The sequence below is a fragment of the Diabrotica undecimpunctata genome, chromosome 4 (genome assembly GCF_040954645.1).
Source record: "Diabrotica undecimpunctata isolate CICGRU chromosome 4, icDiaUnde3, whole genome shotgun sequence".
Taxonomy (NCBI): domain Eukaryota; kingdom Metazoa; phylum Arthropoda; class Insecta; order Coleoptera; family Chrysomelidae; genus Diabrotica; species Diabrotica undecimpunctata.
Genome location: NC_092806.1, coordinates 4,247,019 through 4,268,006, shown reverse-complemented (window position 1 = coordinate 4,268,006; position 20,988 = coordinate 4,247,019). Strand labels below are relative to the sequence as shown.

The 20,988-nt window shown below is 34.3% G+C and overlaps 1 protein-coding gene across 2 annotated transcripts in view; it reads right to left on the bottom strand.

The window, feature by feature from the left end:
• Window positions 1-20,988, bottom strand: part of LOC140439061 (zinc transporter ZIP1-like) — a 78,468-nt gene that overhangs the window by 5,455 nt on the left and 52,025 nt on the right. For both annotated transcript variants that reach the window (XM_072528707.1, XM_072528709.1), the window contains exons 2-3: window positions 17,910-18,850; window positions 16,907-17,113 (exon numbers count right to left, since the gene is read on the bottom strand). In XM_072528707.1, the coding sequence (XP_072384808.1) occupies window positions 16,907-17,113; window positions 17,910-18,768 (1,066 nt within the window). In that variant the 5' untranslated portion in view covers window positions 18,769-18,850. The remainder of the gene's footprint in view (window positions 1-16,906; window positions 17,114-17,909; window positions 18,851-20,988) is intronic.

The window sequence follows — 20,988 nt, the reverse complement described above, 5'->3', positions numbered from 1 at the left end:
CTTGAAGAAAGATAAGTAGAGAATGACACGTACTTATTTTAAATAGGAAATAGTACATTAGTTTGCGATTGATTTGACCAATCTTTGTTGTTAAAATATCATTTATTTCTTTATACATAAATTAACCATGGTATATTCCACGGCAGAAAGGGTTGAAATTATTGAAATATTTTTCGGAAATAATCAGTGCGCTAATAGAACAGCACAAATTTTTAATGAGCGACATGAGAACAATAATGTGCACCGAAAATATGTTCTAGAACTTGTAGCTAAATTTCGGGAAACTGGATCAGTCGCCAATAAAAAACGTAATATTGAAAATCCTATAAGGAACGAAGCAACAGAAGTGGGGGTTTTAGGGCAAGTTATTGTAGATCCTACATTAAGTACCCGCAAATTGCAAACTTCGTGTGGTGTTAGTCGACGTACTATCCAACGGATTCTAAAGACCCATAATTTTCATCCGTATAAAATTCACCTTGTACAAGAACTTAATGAAGACGATTTTGATAAGAGATTAGAATTTTGTGAAGTTATGAGTGAACGAATTACAAACGATGAAAAATTTTTATTTAACATTTGCTTTTCCGACGAATGTTCCTTTTTTTTTAAATGGCGAAGTAAATCGTCATAATTGTCGATATTGGTCGGACTCTAATCCCAGAATTTACCATGAGGTACACACACAGCAGCCACAAAAATTAAATGTTTGGGCTGGCATTTTTGGCGATCATTTGGTTGGTCCTTTTTTCTTACCTGGAAATTTGACTGGTGAAATGTATTTGGAATTACTGCAAAATGCCATAGATCCTGCGCTAACAGATATAATTGAAAATCAGAATGATGGTCGATACGTTGAGAATATGTTGATGTTCCAACAGGATGGTGCCCCACCACATTACGCATTAAGAGTTCGGCATTATTTAGATCAGACCTTTCCAGGTCAATGGATTGGTAGAAGAGGTGCCGTTGAATGGCCCCCAAGATCGCCAGATTTATCACCTTTGGATTTCTTTTTGTGGGGTTACTTAAAAAGCAAAATCTATGCTACTCAGCTAACATCTTTAGAAGATTTACGACAAAGAATTGTGAATAAGTGCCATCAAATTACTCCTCAAATATTGCAAAATGTCCGGCAACGTTTTCAGCAAAATCTTTATTATTGCATGGAAAGTAATGGTGGTCATTTTCAGCATTCACTCGGCTGACAGGTCAGTTCATTCTTTATTTTTTAACAACTTTGCTGCTATGTATTGATCTCCTCTTACGATGATGTATTTAAACTTTAAATCAATAAATCTCCAAAACTACTTAATTGAAGTACATGAATTTTACATCATTGTAAAGGGAGTTGAAAGACCTTTTAAATGATGGATCATTCGACCCCCCTTTCCATTTAAGATTTTAGGGATGGTGCCACCCCCGCTTAGGGGGCTGCAAATGTTAATGTGATTTTATGCCAATTTTGTTTCCCCCTCGATAACAAAATCGACGGGTCCAAGCGTTTTTTTTAAAAAGGAATCATCTGCCAGTAAATGCATCTGTTTCGTTTTCGGTGCGCCACCCTGTATATTCATAAGAAAGAAAATTGTGCCGGCAATATTTTCGACTAGTATGAAAGTTTGTTGCCTGGCAATTTTCGCGAATTAATAATCGAGTGACTTTGTCAAAATTTCATAAGCGAAAATTGCCAAAAGGCAACAAACAATTTTGCCGGTAAATAATTTTCTCTCGAATGATATTCGACAAGGCTATTTCACAAGATAATTAATGCACCATATCAATGAAACATAATCTTTATTTATTTGTTAACAATATTAAATGTATAATTATTATAAGCTGTATAGTAGTTTGCCCATTCTTTTCTACCAAAACATGATTTTGTGTATTATTGACCTGTATCATTTGGAAACTCGAAGGTCCAGCTTCATTTGTTGTTCTGAGATTTTCGATCAACTTGGTGGTGACAGGAATCCAGCTGCAGATATGCTTCTAGAGAGAATGCATTTGAGTGACCCGTTAATTTAATTAACTCCTGTTCAGAAACACCTTGCTTAAACAAGGCTGACACAGCTGAAAATCGATGAGAATGGTTTGCTTATTTAAGGTTTTTGTGTCTATTCCAATTTTTTCGGCTGACATTTTAGATACAATGTTGATTCCAAGTGGACAGCTTTTAAACCAAAATCCATCCTTCCAGTTGAGGTGAACGGTAAGAAAGAGTCTGTCTGATAAAGTCTTTGGTCCCCCTTTTTCCATTAATTTTAAAAATAATCCAACTGGGCATAAATTTTCGTTTGATGAATAATTTCTTACTAGCCATTTGCTGCTTGCCATACTTTGTTTGAGGACAACAGGACACAACAAGATAGCATAAACGATTGCGAGGAACATGATATAGGTCCAAATATAACTTAGGATGAAATAATACATGCAATAAATCTGGCAAAATCTAACAAAACTGCGGGGCCTGACACAATTCCAACTGAAATAATTAAATTAATATCAGAAGATCAGATCAATGTATTAGTAGACTTATATAATACTATATATAATACGGGTATTATTCCGAGAGATTGGCTCAAATCAACATTTATTACATTACCAAAAAAACCTAATGCAAGGGAATGTAATGACCACCGTATAATTAGTCTAATGAGTCACACACTAAAAATATTCTTAAAAATTATCCATTTAAGAATTTTCAGAAAAGTGGAAGAAGACATCACTGAAACCCAATTTGGATTTAGGAATGCCATGGGTACACGAGAGGCATTATTTGGATTTAACGTCCTCATGCAAAGATGTATGGATGTAAACCAACCACTCTATGTTTGTTTTATTGATTACAATAAGGCGTTCGATAAGGTCCGACACAACCGTCTTATACAGTTACTTAAAGATAAACACATTGATAAAAAAGACTTAAGAATAATAACTCATCTCTACTTTAACCAAACAGCAAAAGTTAGAGTAGGCAAAGAACTTTCGGAGGAAGTAGAGATAAAAAGAGGCGGAAGGCAAGGTTGAATACTCTCCCCCTTATTGTTCAATCTATATTCGGAAGAAATAATTAAAAAATCACTCGAAAATGTAACAATTGGAATAAAAGTCAAAGGCAGGCCCATCAACAATATCAGATATGCCGATAATACTATACTAATTGCAGAGAGTATACAAGATCTACAGACACTTTTAGATAATGTAGTAAATGCTAGTGAGGAAAGCGGACTAACGCTTAATGCTAATAAAACAAAATTTATGACAATTTCCAAAACACAACAACAAGACATTTTAAGCATAACAGGGGTTCCAATAGAAAAAGTAAAAAAATACAGATATCTTGGTACAATTATTAATGAAAATAATGAGTATACAGAAGAAATAAAAATGAGAATTGGACAAGCCAGAGCAACATTTAATAAGATGAGAAAAGTATTATGCAGTAGAGACCTTAGTTTGCAACTCAAAATAAGAATATTACGTTCATATGTGTTTTCGGTGCTGCTGTATGGGATGGAGGCCTGGACCTTAAAGAAAGAGGTGAGCGATCGACTTGAAGCAGTCGAGATGTGGACCTACCGAAGAATATTAAAAATAAGTTGGGTAGACCGAATAACAAATGTTGAGGTCCTCAGAAAGATGAAAAAGGAAATGGAAATCATGAATACGATTAAGATAAGAAAGTTACAGTATCTCGGCCACGTTATGAGAGGGGATAAATATGTGTTGCTACAAACTATAATGCAGGGAAAAATACAGGGAAAACGAAGTACTGGAAGAAGACGCATCTCCTGGGTCAACAAGCTAAGAAAGTGCTATAATTGCAGTTCCGTCGACTTGTTCAGAGCTGCAATCTCAAAAGTGAAAATAGTTGTGATGATTACCAACCTTCTTAGAAGAGACGGTACCTAAAGAAGAAGAAGAAGATACTTTTCGAACCGCCTTGATTTGTTTTGAAAAAAATGCTGTTGTATTCAATTCGACCCGTAGATTCTTCCATAACATCAAATTCCTTCTAAAAAAGTGAATCTTGCACGGCCTCATTGCCTCTCCAAGCAAGTTCAAATGAGCAATGGTGAAAAACTTTTTTGTTCTTCTTCGGGGGTTTCCTCGTCGAAGCTTTGGATGATTTTCAATAGTTCTTTGGTGGATAATGCTTTTGAACTGAGTTTTCTGTTTTCTTGGCCGATTTGAAGCTGCCTCCGCTTGTTATCTCTGGCCAATCTTTTGAAAGATATATTTATGAAAGGGTTAATTTTTATGCCGTAATCAGTAAAATAATTTTCTTGTACCATTTTTGATCTAGTATTCCACATTGACTTTACAGACGACTCTTTGTAGTCTTCGCCATTGCCTTTTTTTATGTTAAAGGCATAATCCTCGAGAATTTTTGCTAGTTGCGTTATGGTAGTACACCTTTCAAGCGTAAAATTTCTTACCCATAGGAACTCTGAAAATTGGGTCCAAATAGAGCTTCTGGATCTCTGGACCGCTAAAAAGAATTACTGCGTTACCAGAAAAGAGCTACTGTCTATTATAAGAGCCTTAGAACATTTTCCTACTTAAATTTTATAATTAGAACTGACCATAGAGCTTTGCAGTGGTTAATAAATTTTAAAAAACTAGAAAGATAAGTTGCTCAGAAGTTAAAGAGACTTTAACAGTATAATTTTTTCGTAGAACAGCAAAAAAGACGTCTTCATAACAATGCTGATATTTTTTCTAGGCGACTTTGTTTAGGACGACAATGCCAGTACTACAAAAGTCTTGAAGAAAAGAGACTGAAACCAAAGAAGTCTTCAGATGATCGCAGTTAAACACAAAGATAATGATCGGACTTCTCTAGAAAAGCTTAAAAAGAGTCAAAAAAAGTACCAGTAATACCAATTGGCAGGAAATATCCAAATATAGTGGAAGTATAAAGGAGTACTGGGCTCAATTTGAATCTCTGTAGCTCTCCAATGGCCTATTTTATCGGAAGTAGGAAAGCCTCGATGGAGTATGTACAGTTCAACAATTGTTACTGCCAAAATCACACGTTAAAAGTGTGTTGCGACAACTTGATCAGTTTACTTACACCTCGTCCTGGTCTTCTATCTTTTCCTACCCACTATAGAACATAATCTTTAAATTCGTCTCTCCCATTCCCTATAGTACTTAATGAAATACCCTGTATATTAATCCCGCATAGAAGGTATTAATACTAAATCCAATTATCATTCTGCGTGAAGGTGTTATAATTATTTAAACTAGATTCGCTGTGTGGGATACTTCAGTAAGAAATAACAGGCTCTCGAGTAACAAAGAAAAGAGATTGTACACTATCCTTGAATGGCCTTGTTATAATAAGTTATCGAAAGCGAAACAAATAAAAAACGTTTTAAGGTCAAATAGCTGTTATTCAGACGTATTGTAAAAACAAGCTATTAACTCGTAAATAAAACAGTAAATATTTCTTAGGATATGTTTGAGAATAGATCATTGACATGGTGTGAGAAAATACGCATCTTATCTATGTTATGAGTTGAGCCGGTTACATATTAGTGGAAATTGTTTTACGACATTTGTTTTGATAAACCGAGTCCATCTAAAGCAAGTTTGAGATTCAGGAAATTAACCATGACTAAAAAATTGCTCCATGCTTTTTCATTGTCGACCTTGTTTAATCAATGGCATAACTGTAGTATTCGCTCAAGTAAATGGTACCGGGCACAAATACTGAGTTTAATGATTATTTTTTATAACCGAATATATTAAAAATATTCTCCATTACTCTATTAAGAGTAAAAACTATTAAATGGCATCTGTCTTTTCTGAAGTACCTCCCACAAGAGACAAAGTAGTCAGAAATGTATATAAACAGTATATATTTCCTGTTCTTCATTTTCGATATATGCTGATCCACACACATCACTTGTCCAGTAGATATAGGACGCTAAAATATATGTTTAGAAACATATTGGAACTATTTTTTGTATGCTATAACAGTATATTTTCAACAAGAGTAATGTAAAGAAATAGAGAAATAAAAAACAAAGATGGAAACATTACTAGTGATAGAACCAAAATCCTTGAGGTTATCGAATCCTTTTATCGCGAAATGTATGAGCGAGAGCACCGACGAAAGGCAAGATCAGCCTTTGCCCAAAATCACAAACCAGGGATCAGCAATAATGCCAAAAATAACTCCATACGAAATCAAAACGGCTGCACAGATGTTGGATTGAACCAGATTCTCAGGTTCTTTAACCAAGATGTTCTTCTTCTTCCTGGACCTCATTTTCCAAATATTTGTCCTTGCAGGATGGCTTGAAGGAGAGCATATCTGGATTCATTTCACATAATATGTCCGAAGAACTGTAACTTTCGAGATTCAATGGTGGTCAGTACCTATCGGTTATTATTCATTCTTCTGAGGACCTCCTCATTTGTGACTAGGTCAGTCCACGGGATCTTAAGCATTCTCCGATATTGCCACATCTCAAATGCTTCCAGTTTTCTGCACATATCTTCGTTCAAGGTCCACGATTCAACACCATAAAAAAGGAAGGAGAAGACGTATCATCGTAGCATTCTTACTTTTGTATCAAGAGAGAGGTGGTGACTCTTAAAGAAGGTCCCCATCCGATTGAAGGTGGATCTAGCTTTTCCAATGCGTGCTCTAATCTCCTGGTTGTTGGTCCATTCTTTATTTATTATGGTGCCGAGGTAGTTGTAGTGCGTCACTCTTTCTACAGGGGATTGGTTGACGTAGAGTTGACCTTCTGTTATCCTTTTAGACAATATAATGCATATTTATTTCACTTTCAAATTTATTATTTTGATTTTGAACTTTGTTAATTTTACTATAATTTGAATTTATAATATGACATTTGTCAAAAGTCAATTTAATTATAAATCTGACGAAAATCAAACGTAGTTATTCTCTTCCGATTGCATTAAATTGTTGGGAGCTATGTTCACGTACCATGTACAGGATGTTTAAATCTGTCAGTGATATTTTTATTGTTCTTTTAAATGTTTTTTTGCTGACGTCTTTCCACAAATTCACACATGACATACCTACAACAAATTCTCCATTTAGTGGTACTTTAAATTTACGTCAATTCAATATTTTACCGAGAAAAATCGTTTACCCTTTCATCACGCTGGTTGGAATTTAAACAATTTCCCAGATTATAATAAATGTCAGTACGTGATATTTATGACATCATGACTTAGTATAAAGGTTATTTGTGAGTATATTATGTTTAAAATATTATTAATAAATTTTCAAGTTTACTGTCTCCTTTTCTATATATCATCTACACCGCGGACACACCCAACTATGCGAACCATGCTTACTGTATATGCAGATGACCCAGAAATAGTCAAGATGTCTAGATGATCGGTGAATTCAATAGAAAATCGCAGTAAACCCAGAGTAGTCACAAGGCAGTCAATTCCAACAAAGATGCGTAAGTCCAGACTGTTCAATTTGTTCAACACACAATTTTGTTAATACTATTAGTTGAAAAATATATAGCAGCTGAAAAAACTTATTTATAAACAACATTACTCAACTAAACTGGTGTGCTTTCTCCAATAAAGTTTCTTTCATAGTGTCCATGGATTCTACTCTACATACATTTATTTATCGTATGGCATAAAATAAGAACACATAATTAAAAAGCAATATAAAACGTTACATGGAGTATTACGAACACACATCTAATGTATTAAATGTAAAACATTTTCGGTCGCATTAAGGAACTCATCGAAAACTCCAGGGAATCGCCTTCGGGGGCATTCTTCAACAATGTGACGGACGGTTTGTCGTTGCGCACCACAGTCACACTCAGGAGTAAGTGCTTTTCCCCATTTATGTAAGCTGTCAGCACATCTACCGCTACTTGTTCTTATTCTGTTTAGCGTTGTCCATGTATTACGGGTCAGTTCAAAGCCTGGCGGTTTCTGATCGATACAGGCCATTTGCTGTACTTCCTGTAATGAGTCGTTCTCCCATTGTCTTCTCCAAGCGTTGGTGAGGTTGAAATGTTCCTAATGTAAGGAATTGGCTCTTAGCAATGGAGGATATCTGGAGCGCAGTCTATTTCGATATCAAGTTCATCATGGTGGATACGTAGCCTTGGTTTTTCGATATTTTCTGAAAAAAGAATGACTTCTTTTGAATGGGAAGCCACTAGATCGGTGTGGGTCTAATTGTATCATGAGATCATTCGCATTGTTTGATTTAATTGAGTGTCAATAATCTTCGTGTGTTTGCTATTGAGCCATACAGAGGAAGCATATTTAGCCGCCGAGTATACCAGTCCGAGAGCGGATGTTCTGAGTACGACGGATGAGGACCCCCATGTGGTGCCACATAGTTTTTGGACTATATTATTTCGCGTTTTCAGTTTTATTGTAGTTCTTTGTAGTTCTTTAAAACTCATTGTTCTGTCCAGAGTCACTCCAAGATATTTTGGTGTTGAGTTATGAGTGAGCAGTCTGTTTTCAAAGTGAACGGAGAGTTTTTTGTTGGCTTGGGCATTATTCAGATGAAAACAGCACACTTCGGTTTTCGTTGCATTGGGCCGTAGCCTCTATTTGCAAAAGTATTCTCTCATACGGCAAGGTCATCCGTTAGTATTGTTTCTATAATGTACATGTTATTATGTCCTGCTGCAATGGTCCAGTCGTCAGCGTAGCCAAATTTCTGCGAAGTTGTCCCAGGTAGATCCGCGATGTATAAATTAAACAGTAAGGTTGCCAAAACAGATCCCTGCGGCAGTCTATTGCTGAGCTTCGTCTCCAGACAATATCGTATGCAGCTGATAGATAAATGAAAGTGACGGATGTGTTTTGCTTTCTTTGAAAACCTGCACAATAGGTGTTGTTAGGGATAGGATCTAATATGTGCAGCTGCGGTTAGGTCTGAACCCTGCTTGCTCAATAGGTATCAATTCAAATGTATTTTTACTAATTCTGTTGTAGATTAGGCATTCCAACAGTTTATAGACACAGTTCAGCAGTGCAATCGGTCGGTAATTTTGGGACTGATCATTTGCCTTTCCTGGTTTTAATATGGTTATAATGGAGACTTTTTTTAGTGAATGGAGAATTTCTCCTGATTTTAACATATCTGTATAGAAATCAGCCAGCTATTTCCTAGCATATTTGCCACAGTGGAGTAAAAATTCTGGATGAATTTTATCGAAGCCGGGTGCCTTTCCAGACTTATTTTCTGATATTGTAGAAATAATTTCTTCTGAAGTAAACTCGTCAGAGTATTCAGATGTAGGCGGGCATGCAGACTAGTATTTTTAAATCTTGTTTTACTTTGGTGACGTGGTCACGATCTCTAGGTGCTCTTGAGCTTGCTACAATGTGGAAGGCTACTCTGTTAAGAGCTGTTGGTACTTTGTCTCTAGTTAGGAGTCTGCTACTACCAATTTTTCTAAGTAAAGACCATGCTTTTTTGCTTGATTTACTAAAGTTTAATTTTTCCACAGTTTCCATCCATTTTTGTCGTCTAGCTACATCCAGCTAACTGTGCAGTAGTTCGTCCGCAATTTCTCGGTCTTGGCTTTCGTGTTGTATTCTTGATACAACTTCTCACATTTTTCCTCCCATCCTGGGACATACTCTTTACGATATCCTCTGGGTATAGTTTTCTTCGCTGTTGAGATAACCGCGCCAACAAATCTCATGTTGCTCTACAAAAATCTCGAGAAAAAATGACGTACAGAAGAAGTGTGAGGGGAATATACTAAAGAGATCTGGTGGAAGACGCTTAGGTATGACATGTCTGTGAAGAGTAATTATATTGATATGACTCAAGACAGAAGCTTATGGAGAAATTTAATTAAGAAAGTAACTCGAGATAAGGATATTGACAAAGAAAATGATGATAAATATATTGAATGATTGATTTCTTTGTTTCTCAGTTACGATTCAACTAGTAAAGCGATGCAATACTTATAAAGCGAGTAGTAAAAAACACATTATTTCTATGTTCTATTATATTTGTATTTCTTAGAGTAAACAGTAAATCATTCCATATGTAATTAGAAATGAATTTTTGATTGAGGTCAGTATTTAAATATTCAGTTAATCATATGTTTTTATGTGAATGTTTATAACAAAAACCAATATTTATATCCGTGATATTGTGGTTCTCTCACTACTACCTACAGTGGACAAGGTCAATTTGCTGTAAATGAATTTCCTTGTTAGTTTCAATTTTTATTATTATTTTATGACTTAATGGGTTAATAATATTGGATTTATTTAACAGGCTTTGGAAAAATATGCACTAAACTTTCGCAAAATAAAAAAGCCATAAAACTATAAAAATTGCACATTAATATGCATTTATTGATTTGTTAATGTGATATTGATATTAGTAATTAATGCAACCCACAATTTTAATCAACAAATCTGAAACATTAACTAAAAAATTTCCCAGTAGTAGTTTTAAAGTTTTTCTAAAATAGTATCCCGAAACGGCATATGGTAGTTTCTTTTACTATCACTTAGTTTAAATATCAATTCGAATGGTTTTTTTATTCTGAGACTTCCAAGTCTTTTACTACAGAGTGCTGCAATTTTAAAAAAAAATTGATCTACGACTGAGAAGTGAAAGGTGTTTTAGAACTCGTTTGGCGTGTTCATTCTCAATCTGCCATCGTATTTTTCCTATCACGTATAGATTTTTCATTAATTGTCATCAAACTTTTGTACGAAAAGAGAGGTCTGTTATAACGGCTATGCTTGACGAATAAAAATATTAGGACGAAGAAAATAAAAAAATTATTAGTTACAAGTTATAAACTGACTCTATTTTAATTATATACAACCATTACACAAATTGTTACTAAGCATTAGTCAGAAGAAACTTCTCTTTTTTAAGTTACTAGATGTAGATTCCTCTGGATTACAGTCTCTCTTGAGGTTCCAGAGGTAGTGAGGCATCATAGTAGTATTCCACCTGCCTTGATAACGTTGCTTCATTAACCTCTACTCCTGTTCTTTGCTGTTATCTCCCAAATTATCGGGGAAATAGTCCAGGTGTGAGTAAACAAAATGAAGTTTTACACTGATAAGACAACCTAAGTTTTGAAAACTTCTTAACAAGACATTTACTTTTTCTTTGTAATTGAGATTTTTTTGGTTCCCAAGAAACCTCTTAACAACTGATTTAAAACTTCTCCATGCATTTTTCCGTTTTATTTTTCCATTTTCCGTAGTATCCATGTATCTTTTAAAGTCAGTGTCGATCATTAATTGGCGAAATTGAAGACCCACAAAAAATTCCAGCTTTTCTTTTTTGGAAGTTATCTTAGGAAACTTTTCATCCGTATACTGGAAACATGGTTTATCCTGATTCAACGCTTTCACGAATTGTTGCAATAAATTCAGTTTAATATGTAGATGTGGAAGCAGAACATGTTTTGAGTTTAATAATGGACTGTTTATGACATTCTTTAAGCATGGTGTAAACTGGGAGGAAAGACTAAGCAAGACACCCTCACAAATAGAATAGGCAAATCTGCCTCGGCAGACTGTACTGTATGTGGGGTACCGTATGCTCCTGCCTACATTTTTAACTGCCAGAGATGGGTAAATGAGAGGGGAGATTTCGAGAGGCGAATGGGTTTCGGACTGGATGAAAGAAACATTGTAAACATAATGTTGAGAGGAGAGAAAGAATGGAGAGAAGTACACTGTCTGATTTCTGAGATGATGAAAAAAAAAGGAGCAGGAGGACAAAGGAGGAAATTAAACCAGGGATATGAAATTTATGATTAATATTATTTATTAGTTTCTGGCCTAACGTCTGAAATATTTTCTGATTTACGGTAATAGGTATGGTTATTTATAGTTATTTATAAGTAAATGCCCTGGAAGCGATAACATAACAGCAGAGATGATGAAATATGGTGGAAAACTGCTAAATGATTGGATATACAAGATCATAAAGAAGATATGGATAAAAGAACGAATACCAGAAGATTGGAAGGAAGCAATTATTTGCCCATTACACAAAACATGAGACAAAACAGAATGCAGTAATTACAGAGGAGTAGAGTTACTAAATACAGTATAGAAAATCCTATCAAAATCCATAAAAGATAAGCTAGAAAAAGAAGTTGAAAATATAATAGGCGAATATCAGTGCGGATTTAGACGAGGGAGAAGCACAACGGACCAAGTATTCATAATCAGAGAATTACAAGCAGAAAGCTATGAATACAACTTACCAATGATAGAGCTATTCATCGACTTCCAGCAAGCGTACGATAGAATAAAGAGGAAGGAATTAAAAGAGACCCTTGAGGAACTGGGAGTTCATCTTACTTTAAAGAATACAGAAAACAGAGTCAAAGTATACAATCATGCATTGGACAAATTTATAGTAAACGAAGTATTAAGGCAGGGCGATGCTTTGTCATCATTACTCTTCCATTTATGCCTAGAAAAAATAATGCGAGAAGCGAAAATTAATAGAGAAGGACTCCTATATCACAAAAGACACCAAGTTTTGTCATTTGCGGATGATGTGTTGCTGGCAAGAGGAAAAAAGAGCTACAGGAGATAGTAGAGAGAATAGTGAAAGCAAAGAAAATAAGACTTTACATAAACGAAACTAAAACAAAATGTATGCAGTGGACAGATGATCAGTTCAGGGATGGACAAAAGCCCAAAGTAGAAGTAGAAGAAAGATCATCATACGAATTCGAAATGGTAGAAAGATTTACATACCTAGTTGCAACAATATCACGTAAATCTAACATTAAAGAAGAAATACAAGCTAGAATAATGGCAGGCAACACATGGTTTTATTTATGTGTGTAATCTTTGAATTTCTGTAAGTATTGTAAATCTAAGTGTACGTCAGTTTTTTGAAATGTTTGTTTTTTACAGTTACTCCCGATGAAGCTATTAAATAAATGGCGAAATATTGAGCTTTAGAAAAAACAAAGATTTTTATTTAATATAGACCACATACCCGACATTTCAAACATATATATATGTATATATATATATATATATATATATATATATATATATATATATATATAATATCTTGTTTCTTGTCGCCTTTTTTGAAAAGTAGAATTAATTCACTAGCTTTTAATTTTTCTGGTATTTTATCGATTTATAATTTTGAGAATGAATTTAATTACTTACTGAAATTAAAATAAGTTTCTTTATAAAAAATCTTCAGATTAATTTGATCACCCTGTACACAGAATATTCTCTAATAAAAATACAGTCTCCTCGCTATTGTCCATTAAATACAATCGAAGAAACAATAACGAAAGAAGTGAAACTATTGTTTACCTCATGCTTGTTTAGAACGCGCCTTTTGCATCTTTCGTTGTGGACGTGATACAATGACGAATACTAAAAATAGAATTTATCTTGGTTTATTTTCTACTACTAAGCAGAAATCAATACAAATTGAAAAGTTATCCGGGAAAACTAATGGCTAAATTTATTGAAAAGTTTCTCTCCGGTAGAAACGATATCTGCTGATTTTTTTTTGTACGGGAAAGTTATTGTTTCGAAGAATCAGCTTGACTATACATAAGGCAATTAAATTTTAGTAGTTAGTCTGATATATTTGTTTTAGTTTTATTGTTAGAGTAAATTAAAATAAAATACATTAAAATAAACATTATACTAGCAAAAGAAGATTTCTCAGAAGAGTGAAAGGCATCATAAGGCTTTACAGGCAGAGAAATGAAGGTGTTAGACTAAAAATGAATATCTTCTTGATCAATAAGAAAATAAAAGAATGGAAACAACACAAAAACAATAAAAATCGACTAACTAACCACCGACTACTAAATTGAAAACCGAAATATTTTCATTTTAATCCCGTTCTGATAAATGTATATATCTCATAAATATTCTGATTACATAATTCTCAACCGTTTTATTGCGTATCAAATGGATTTACAGTTATCCATATTTGGTTCTAAATCCTAGAATGGAAGTGAATGAGAAAATATCAAGTCAAGCACTATTTAATTTAGCAAATATTTTATGTATTGCAGTAAAGCGAACGACCTAAAGAAACATACTAGAAAAAATTCGTTAAAGAATAATTAGTGCAGGTAAATGATGACAATTTTTTATTAGTTCAGTTAATTATATTTTTTTACAACAAGGATATTGTTAGTTATTTTTATCTGAATATATTTCTTGATTGTCTTGTTGTAGAATTGAATATTTAGTCAGTAGTGTAAAGAAAACAGGGATCGCCCCAAGTGATAAAATGGGAAAACATGAAAGAAAACCACCACAGACTTGACGTCGAAATTAAAAGTAAAGTACGCGGACACATCAACTAATTCAAGGGACGGACCAGCCATTATAGTCTTTACCACTCAACCAAGCTGCATCTAGCAGAAGAATTAAACGTAAAAAAATGTACAGGATGTTTCTAGAGGACAACAAAGACGTGACAGTATCTTATGAAACATACCGGAGTATATTCTGCAAAGATTTTAATATAAGTTTTGGTTATCCATGCACAGATACTTGTAATGTGTGTGATGAATATCATATTAAAGTTATAGCATTAGACGTTGAAAAAAAGGTACAAATCATCCGAATCGCTCAGCATCCCTTGATCGTGAGATTCACAAATTACTCTTACACATAATTCTCGAGATAATAAAGCCCTTTTTACTACCTAACATTGCGGAGGAACAAGCAGGTTTCGTCCCCGGACGTGGTACTAGAGAACAAATTTTAAACGTACGGCAGATTGTAGAAAAATACAGAGAATTCAACATCACAACATATTTGTGCTTCATAGATTATAGTAAAGCTTTCGATTTGGTCAACTGGAGTAAAATGTGGCAGGTTTTGTCTGAAATGGAAGTCCCCAATCATCTGATACTGCTAACTAAAAGCCTGTACAATAACAATTATGCCAGAGTTAGAATAAATGGGGAACTAACCGATAGTTTCAGGGTCACAAAGGCCGTAAGACAAGGCTGCATACTAAGCCCAATTCTATTTAACATCTATGGTGAATGGATAATGCGGAAAGCTACTGAGGACTGGAACGGTGGCATCACCATTGGCGGGAAGAAGATTTGCAACTTGAGATATGCAGATGATACCACTATCCTCGCTAGTTCTGAAGCTGAATTGATTCACCTGCTACAACGGATAGAAGACGTAAGCTTAACGATGGGCCTTAAAATAAACAGAGATAAAACGAGAATCATGATAACTGACAGAGCTAACAACAATCAAAATCATCTGGTCATGATAAACAATATCGCTGTTGTAGATAAATTTGTGTATCTGGGCTCATTAATAACCAACAAAGGAGGCTGTACTGAAGAAATAAAGCGGCGGTCAGCAATCACAAAAAGCGCTATGGCAAAATTAACAAAAATTTGGAAAAGCCATGAAATAACTACCGATACAAAAATGAGATTAGTAAGAAGTCTAGTTTTTCCAGTTTTTACTTATGCATCGGAATGCTGGACCCTTACTGAGAAAGACAAAAAGAACATAGATGTATTTGAGATGTACTGCTGGAGACGTATGCTGAGAATACCATGGGTGGCCCGAAGAACAAATGAATCCATTGGACCAGCTAAACATAAAGAAACGACTAAGAACACAAATATCGGAACAAATAATAAGCTATTTTGGACATATGCTTCGAAGAAATGGTCTTGAAAAACTTACCATCCAGGGAAAAGTAGAAGGCAAAAGAAATAGAGGTAGATCTCCCACACGATACACTGACCATATTGTTGCTACCATTGGCGCTCCATTGTCAGAATGTGCTAGAATGGCAGAAGATAGAAAAACGTGGAGGAACATTGGGAAATTTAGCTAATAGCTTCATGATATCACGATACCTGCATCAGGTTAACGACTAAGAAGAAGAAGAAGATTCAAACTAATGATAATAAAAAACAACTTTCTGAATACGTATTTAATATTCACGTACTGGCTACATCACAAAGTATCTTCTACATGTATCCAGAAATAGAGGGGAAAAAAGGTAGTGACGACGTTTGTTCTCTTATTCACCACTTTACAATATTATGCGACGAAATACAAAACACCTAAGTATCTTTTGTGACTTCTGCAGTGTCCAAAACAAAAATTTTACAATGTTTCGGTTCGTTCATCATTTAGTTCATGTAGAAAAAAAGTTGGAATCTGTAATGATGACATTTCCAGTAAGAGGGCACTCATACTTAGAGTGCGATAAAAATATGGGACTTATCAAATCTGCAACTAGGACAGAGGTTCCTGACGATTGGATTGAGGAATCAGACGATCAGATGCAATTTTAATAAACACATAGGGATTATATAGATGATTCAAATGAACAAAAAAATATTTAAGAATTACTTAAACCTGCTGTTAATTAATATCCTTGTTACTTATACATTTTAATGAAATTGAAAAAGTTTACATGTTATATAAGCGACTTCACTCATTGCGTAAATGAACCCTTTCAACTGTTTACAGCATATATTTCTTATGAAGCTTATTTCGTGACGCCACTTTCGTGGCGCTAATTCCGTGACACTCGCCTCAAAATTTTACTATAAAGAAAAAATAATACAACGCAAGTCTTGTCTTCAAAAATGTTGATTTAAAAAATAATTATAAAGTATCTGCGCAAATAACAGCTGAAGCCTAATGATGATCAGGTTATGTTTGATTGTTAATTATTTACACTATTAGATAATACTCAGTTACTAAAAGTTTATAAGTCCATTTTAAATGCAGATTACATATTTTGAATCTGTATAAAATTAAAATTTATTAAACTTCTTAAATCTTTATTAATAAAAAATTTTTTATATGTACACTGATTTTATATTACTTCCTTTTATAGTTATAGAAACATTCAACTTATACTTACTCATCACTTGTAAGACAAACATGCAGGCAAAACCAGCCCATATGGCAAGCAGTTGCCAAAAACCGCTATGATTGTTGTTCTTTTCCCTTGCAAGAACTTCAAAAAATACAACATAGAGCAGAGTTCCAGCTGCCATACCTTGAAGTACAATTGACGTCACATCTTCCGTACTGTCTTTTTCACTTAGAATTATTCCAGCGCCAATTCCTAAAAGAGACTTACATGTAGACATTTACTTGGAATGAGTTATTGTTTATTTGGAATAAGGTATGAAATGTTGATCTTTAAAAAGCATATGATACAGTCCCTGGAAGATTTTGTGGTAGACATTGGATTCAAATAAAAATTTCCTGATCAGATATAGATGTTTTGGAAGGCATATTTGATGACGTAAAAACCAGTGTTTGGTTAAAAAAGAAAAAAAATTTGATGCGACATTCATTGTTGTTTAATATATGATGATAATTGGGAGTTTTAAAGAGAATTAAAACAAAGACTGAAAAATGAAGGAAGTTTCTCGAACAAAATTTGTATAAACAATAATCCAAAAAGTTTTTGCAAAAGATGCAGTTAACCTTCTTCTTTTGTCTTTTTAACACTGGATTAATCTGCCTTCTTTAAGTAACAGCAGAAATATTCGAGGAAAGTGGACAGCTATTACTTATATAGCTATTACTAAACATCCCAATAAAACAAATTTGAAAAAATGAAAAGGTTGGAAAAATGCTTTCATATGACAGATTCACAAAGAGGGAGATAAAGTCTAAAAAAAAGTGGTTAGAAGAGGTTAAAACTGATGTAAGTAAACTCAGAATACTGGACTGTGAGAAAAAGACTAAAAACTGAAATGAGCGAAAAGACTAGTGAAGAAAATAAAAGCTATCGGCCTCCGGGCCTGAAGGCCTGACCTACCAATTTCTTGTTTATTTGTTCGATAAGCTAGAGTTATTTGTTAATTTAAATAAATAAAAATTAGAATCGGTATTAATGGGAAAAAACTTACCCAATGGCGTTACCACGGCGAAAGTACCAATATAAAGAAATATTAACAAAGTCCGTGTTTGAGACGTCACCAACTCCATCCCGACACAAAACGCTATAACTAACTTATGAGTGGCGATGGCAGCAAACAGATACCATACTTTTTCGACACTACCTTCGAGCCCAACAGCTAATCCTTCGAAGATAGCATGGAAGCTTAGAGCTATCACAACCAAGAATCCTCCAAATGAGGCCTTACTAGTATCGTCGAAGTGATGATGTTGATGATGGTTGTGTTGGTGGAACTCCGGTTGAACCTTTTCGAGGTTAACTGTGATCTGTGAATTAAGTAAATCCTTGTTGGACGTGCTAATACAACTTATATTACCGTCATCTATTTTTATTAAGGACACTCTTGGTATCGTTACTTCTTGCTTGGAACTTTTTCTAACCGCTAACGATTTATGTAAAGCATTATTATTATTAATATGACTATGCTTCCTATCTAAATACAAATGTACAATTTCTTCTATAAGATAAACAAAGAAAAATCCTACACAAAATACTAGTTCAGCTAGAGGTATACCCGGACCTATGGTCGAGACGTATCCAGATTTTTCTAGGTGCTGGAACCCTTGTCGAACTTCTGGTTGTAGATGCAGAAACGTTGTAAAAAGTAACACCCCGCCACCAAAACATAATAACAATGATATCGTTAAGTTTTTATCGCCGTTGACTGTTTTAATAGATATCACTTTTGTTAGTTTTATCGGTAATAATCCTAAACAAAAAGACGCTAACCCTAATACCAGCATCGCTACTGTTTTGGCTACAATTAGATCACTATTGTCACTACTTCTTATTGCACTCTCCATTGTCATGGATTTTTATATCACAGTTTGTCACCAAGAGATTGTATTTTATGTTGCTACTAGCTTCCTTATGGATCCTTCATTTAGTAAGCTGCAACAAAAAATATTTATTTAGTATAGTATAAAGTTTTATGTAAATTTTGCGTAATTTATAAATCATAATATACAGAGGCAAGTACTGAAAACATTCTAAATTCTAAATAAAGTCGATATTTATTTCAAATGGGAATTGCATCCTATCCAGAACTGTATACTGACGTGTGAAAAATTTACTGGAAGGCTTCTTCTGCAAATACAGCTTTCTAATAGGATAGATTTAACTCATCTAACAATTTGCTATTGTTCTGAAGCTATTTTTTTTGTGGCATCTTACAGTAATTAATATATTAATGGGAAAAAGTCACAATTGAAGTTGATTATAGTGATTTATTTTGGGAACGATTTCCGAAGTTTAAATTGAAACGACAATAAACTTATTTTAAACTTCAATTGTGACTTATTCCCATTAAAATAGTAATTACTATAATTTGCTCCACTAAGTCACCCTCCGTTAAGATAGGCAAAATGTCCTCAATCCCAGAGTTCAATTTTTTACTTTTTTATGTTATATGTGATTCAAAAATTAAGGCTGAGCGAAATTTTAGCCCACCAACTCCCTCCACCATGTTTAAAGCAATGAAAGAGCTAGGAATACCAAATCAGTTGGTAAAATTAACAAAACTAACTCTTGAAAAATTTGAATGTAGGGTACGAATTCAGAGGGGAACTGTGTAAACCTTTTAAAACAAATAACGGGCTGCGCCAGGGAGACCCTCTCTCCTGTATACTGTTCAATCTGGCTCTGGAAAAAGTAATACGTATGTCACAAATCACAACCATTGGTTCAATATGTAATAAATCAGTGCAAATCCTGACCTATGCTGATGATATCAATATTATTGGGAGAACTAAGGTTTAAAAGTATTTTGCCAAATTTTTAAATGCCCCAAAAGCCTCATTTAATTTAAAATATATATATATATATATATATATATATATATATATATATATTTTTTTTTTTTTACTAAAGACACAGAAGTGTACTTACATTAAAATCTGGTCAGTAAGACCAATTATCAATTTGTTTCTAACTTAAATTACTAATGAAATCTTAAAATTAGGTGTCTACTCACTAGTATCTTTCTTATTATTTCTAATAACTAGCATTAAATTTAGCATGCATACTCGCACAACACTTTACTCTGCTTTTCACTCACTTATTATACCAGTTAAAAAGGCTTTGTTCTTTTGAGCCTTCTTTCTAGGTTCGTATTGTCGAGGAGCTGGATAGCCTCGACGTTTACATGATGATGGAGTCGTTGTTCATGGCTCCCTGCAAATTTCTTGATTATCTGATTGACGTCTTCCATCTTGAGGTCCCGGTGAAGGTCGTTGTTCCTAACGTACCAAGGCGCATCTACGATATTCCTCAGTACTTTATTCTGGAATATCTGGATTACTTTGATGTTACTAGGCTTGGCACAGCCCCAGAGTTGGCAGCCATAGGTCCATACTGGTCTCAGTATTTGTTTATAGATTAGGAGTTTATTATTTATGGATAGAGAGGAATGTCTTGCCATCAACCAATATATTTTCTTGTAGCGGATGCCTAGTTCTTCTCTTTTCTTCTTCACGTGAGCTTTCCAGCGAAGTTTCGCATTAAGAGTGATCCCCAAGTACTTTGCTGATGTTGCAATAGGCACTTGGACATCATTTATTCTAATAGGAATATTATTAATTCTCTTATTGGTAAAATTTATATGGACTGATTTATTCTCATTCAGTTTAATTTTCCATTTTTTGGTCCATTCATGGATTTTATTTATTGAATTTTGTAGTTTTTCTGTAGCTTCTTCGACGGTGTCACTTACCGCTAAGACAGCAGTGTCATCTGCGAAGGTAGCTATGGTGTCGTCTTCTAGTTCAGGTATATCACACGTGTATATTAGATATAGGACTGGACCCAATACACTCCCTTGTGGAACACCTGCTTCAATATCCTTGAGATCAGTGTATGCATCTTCTTGTTTAACTCTAAAATGTCTGTTCGCTAGATATGATTGTAATATATTTGAATATTGTTTAGGCATGAATGATTTAAGTTTATGTATCAAACCTTTATGCCAGACTTTATCAAACGCCTGTGCCACATCTAGGAAGGTTGCAGAACAGACTTTTCTTTTCTCTAAT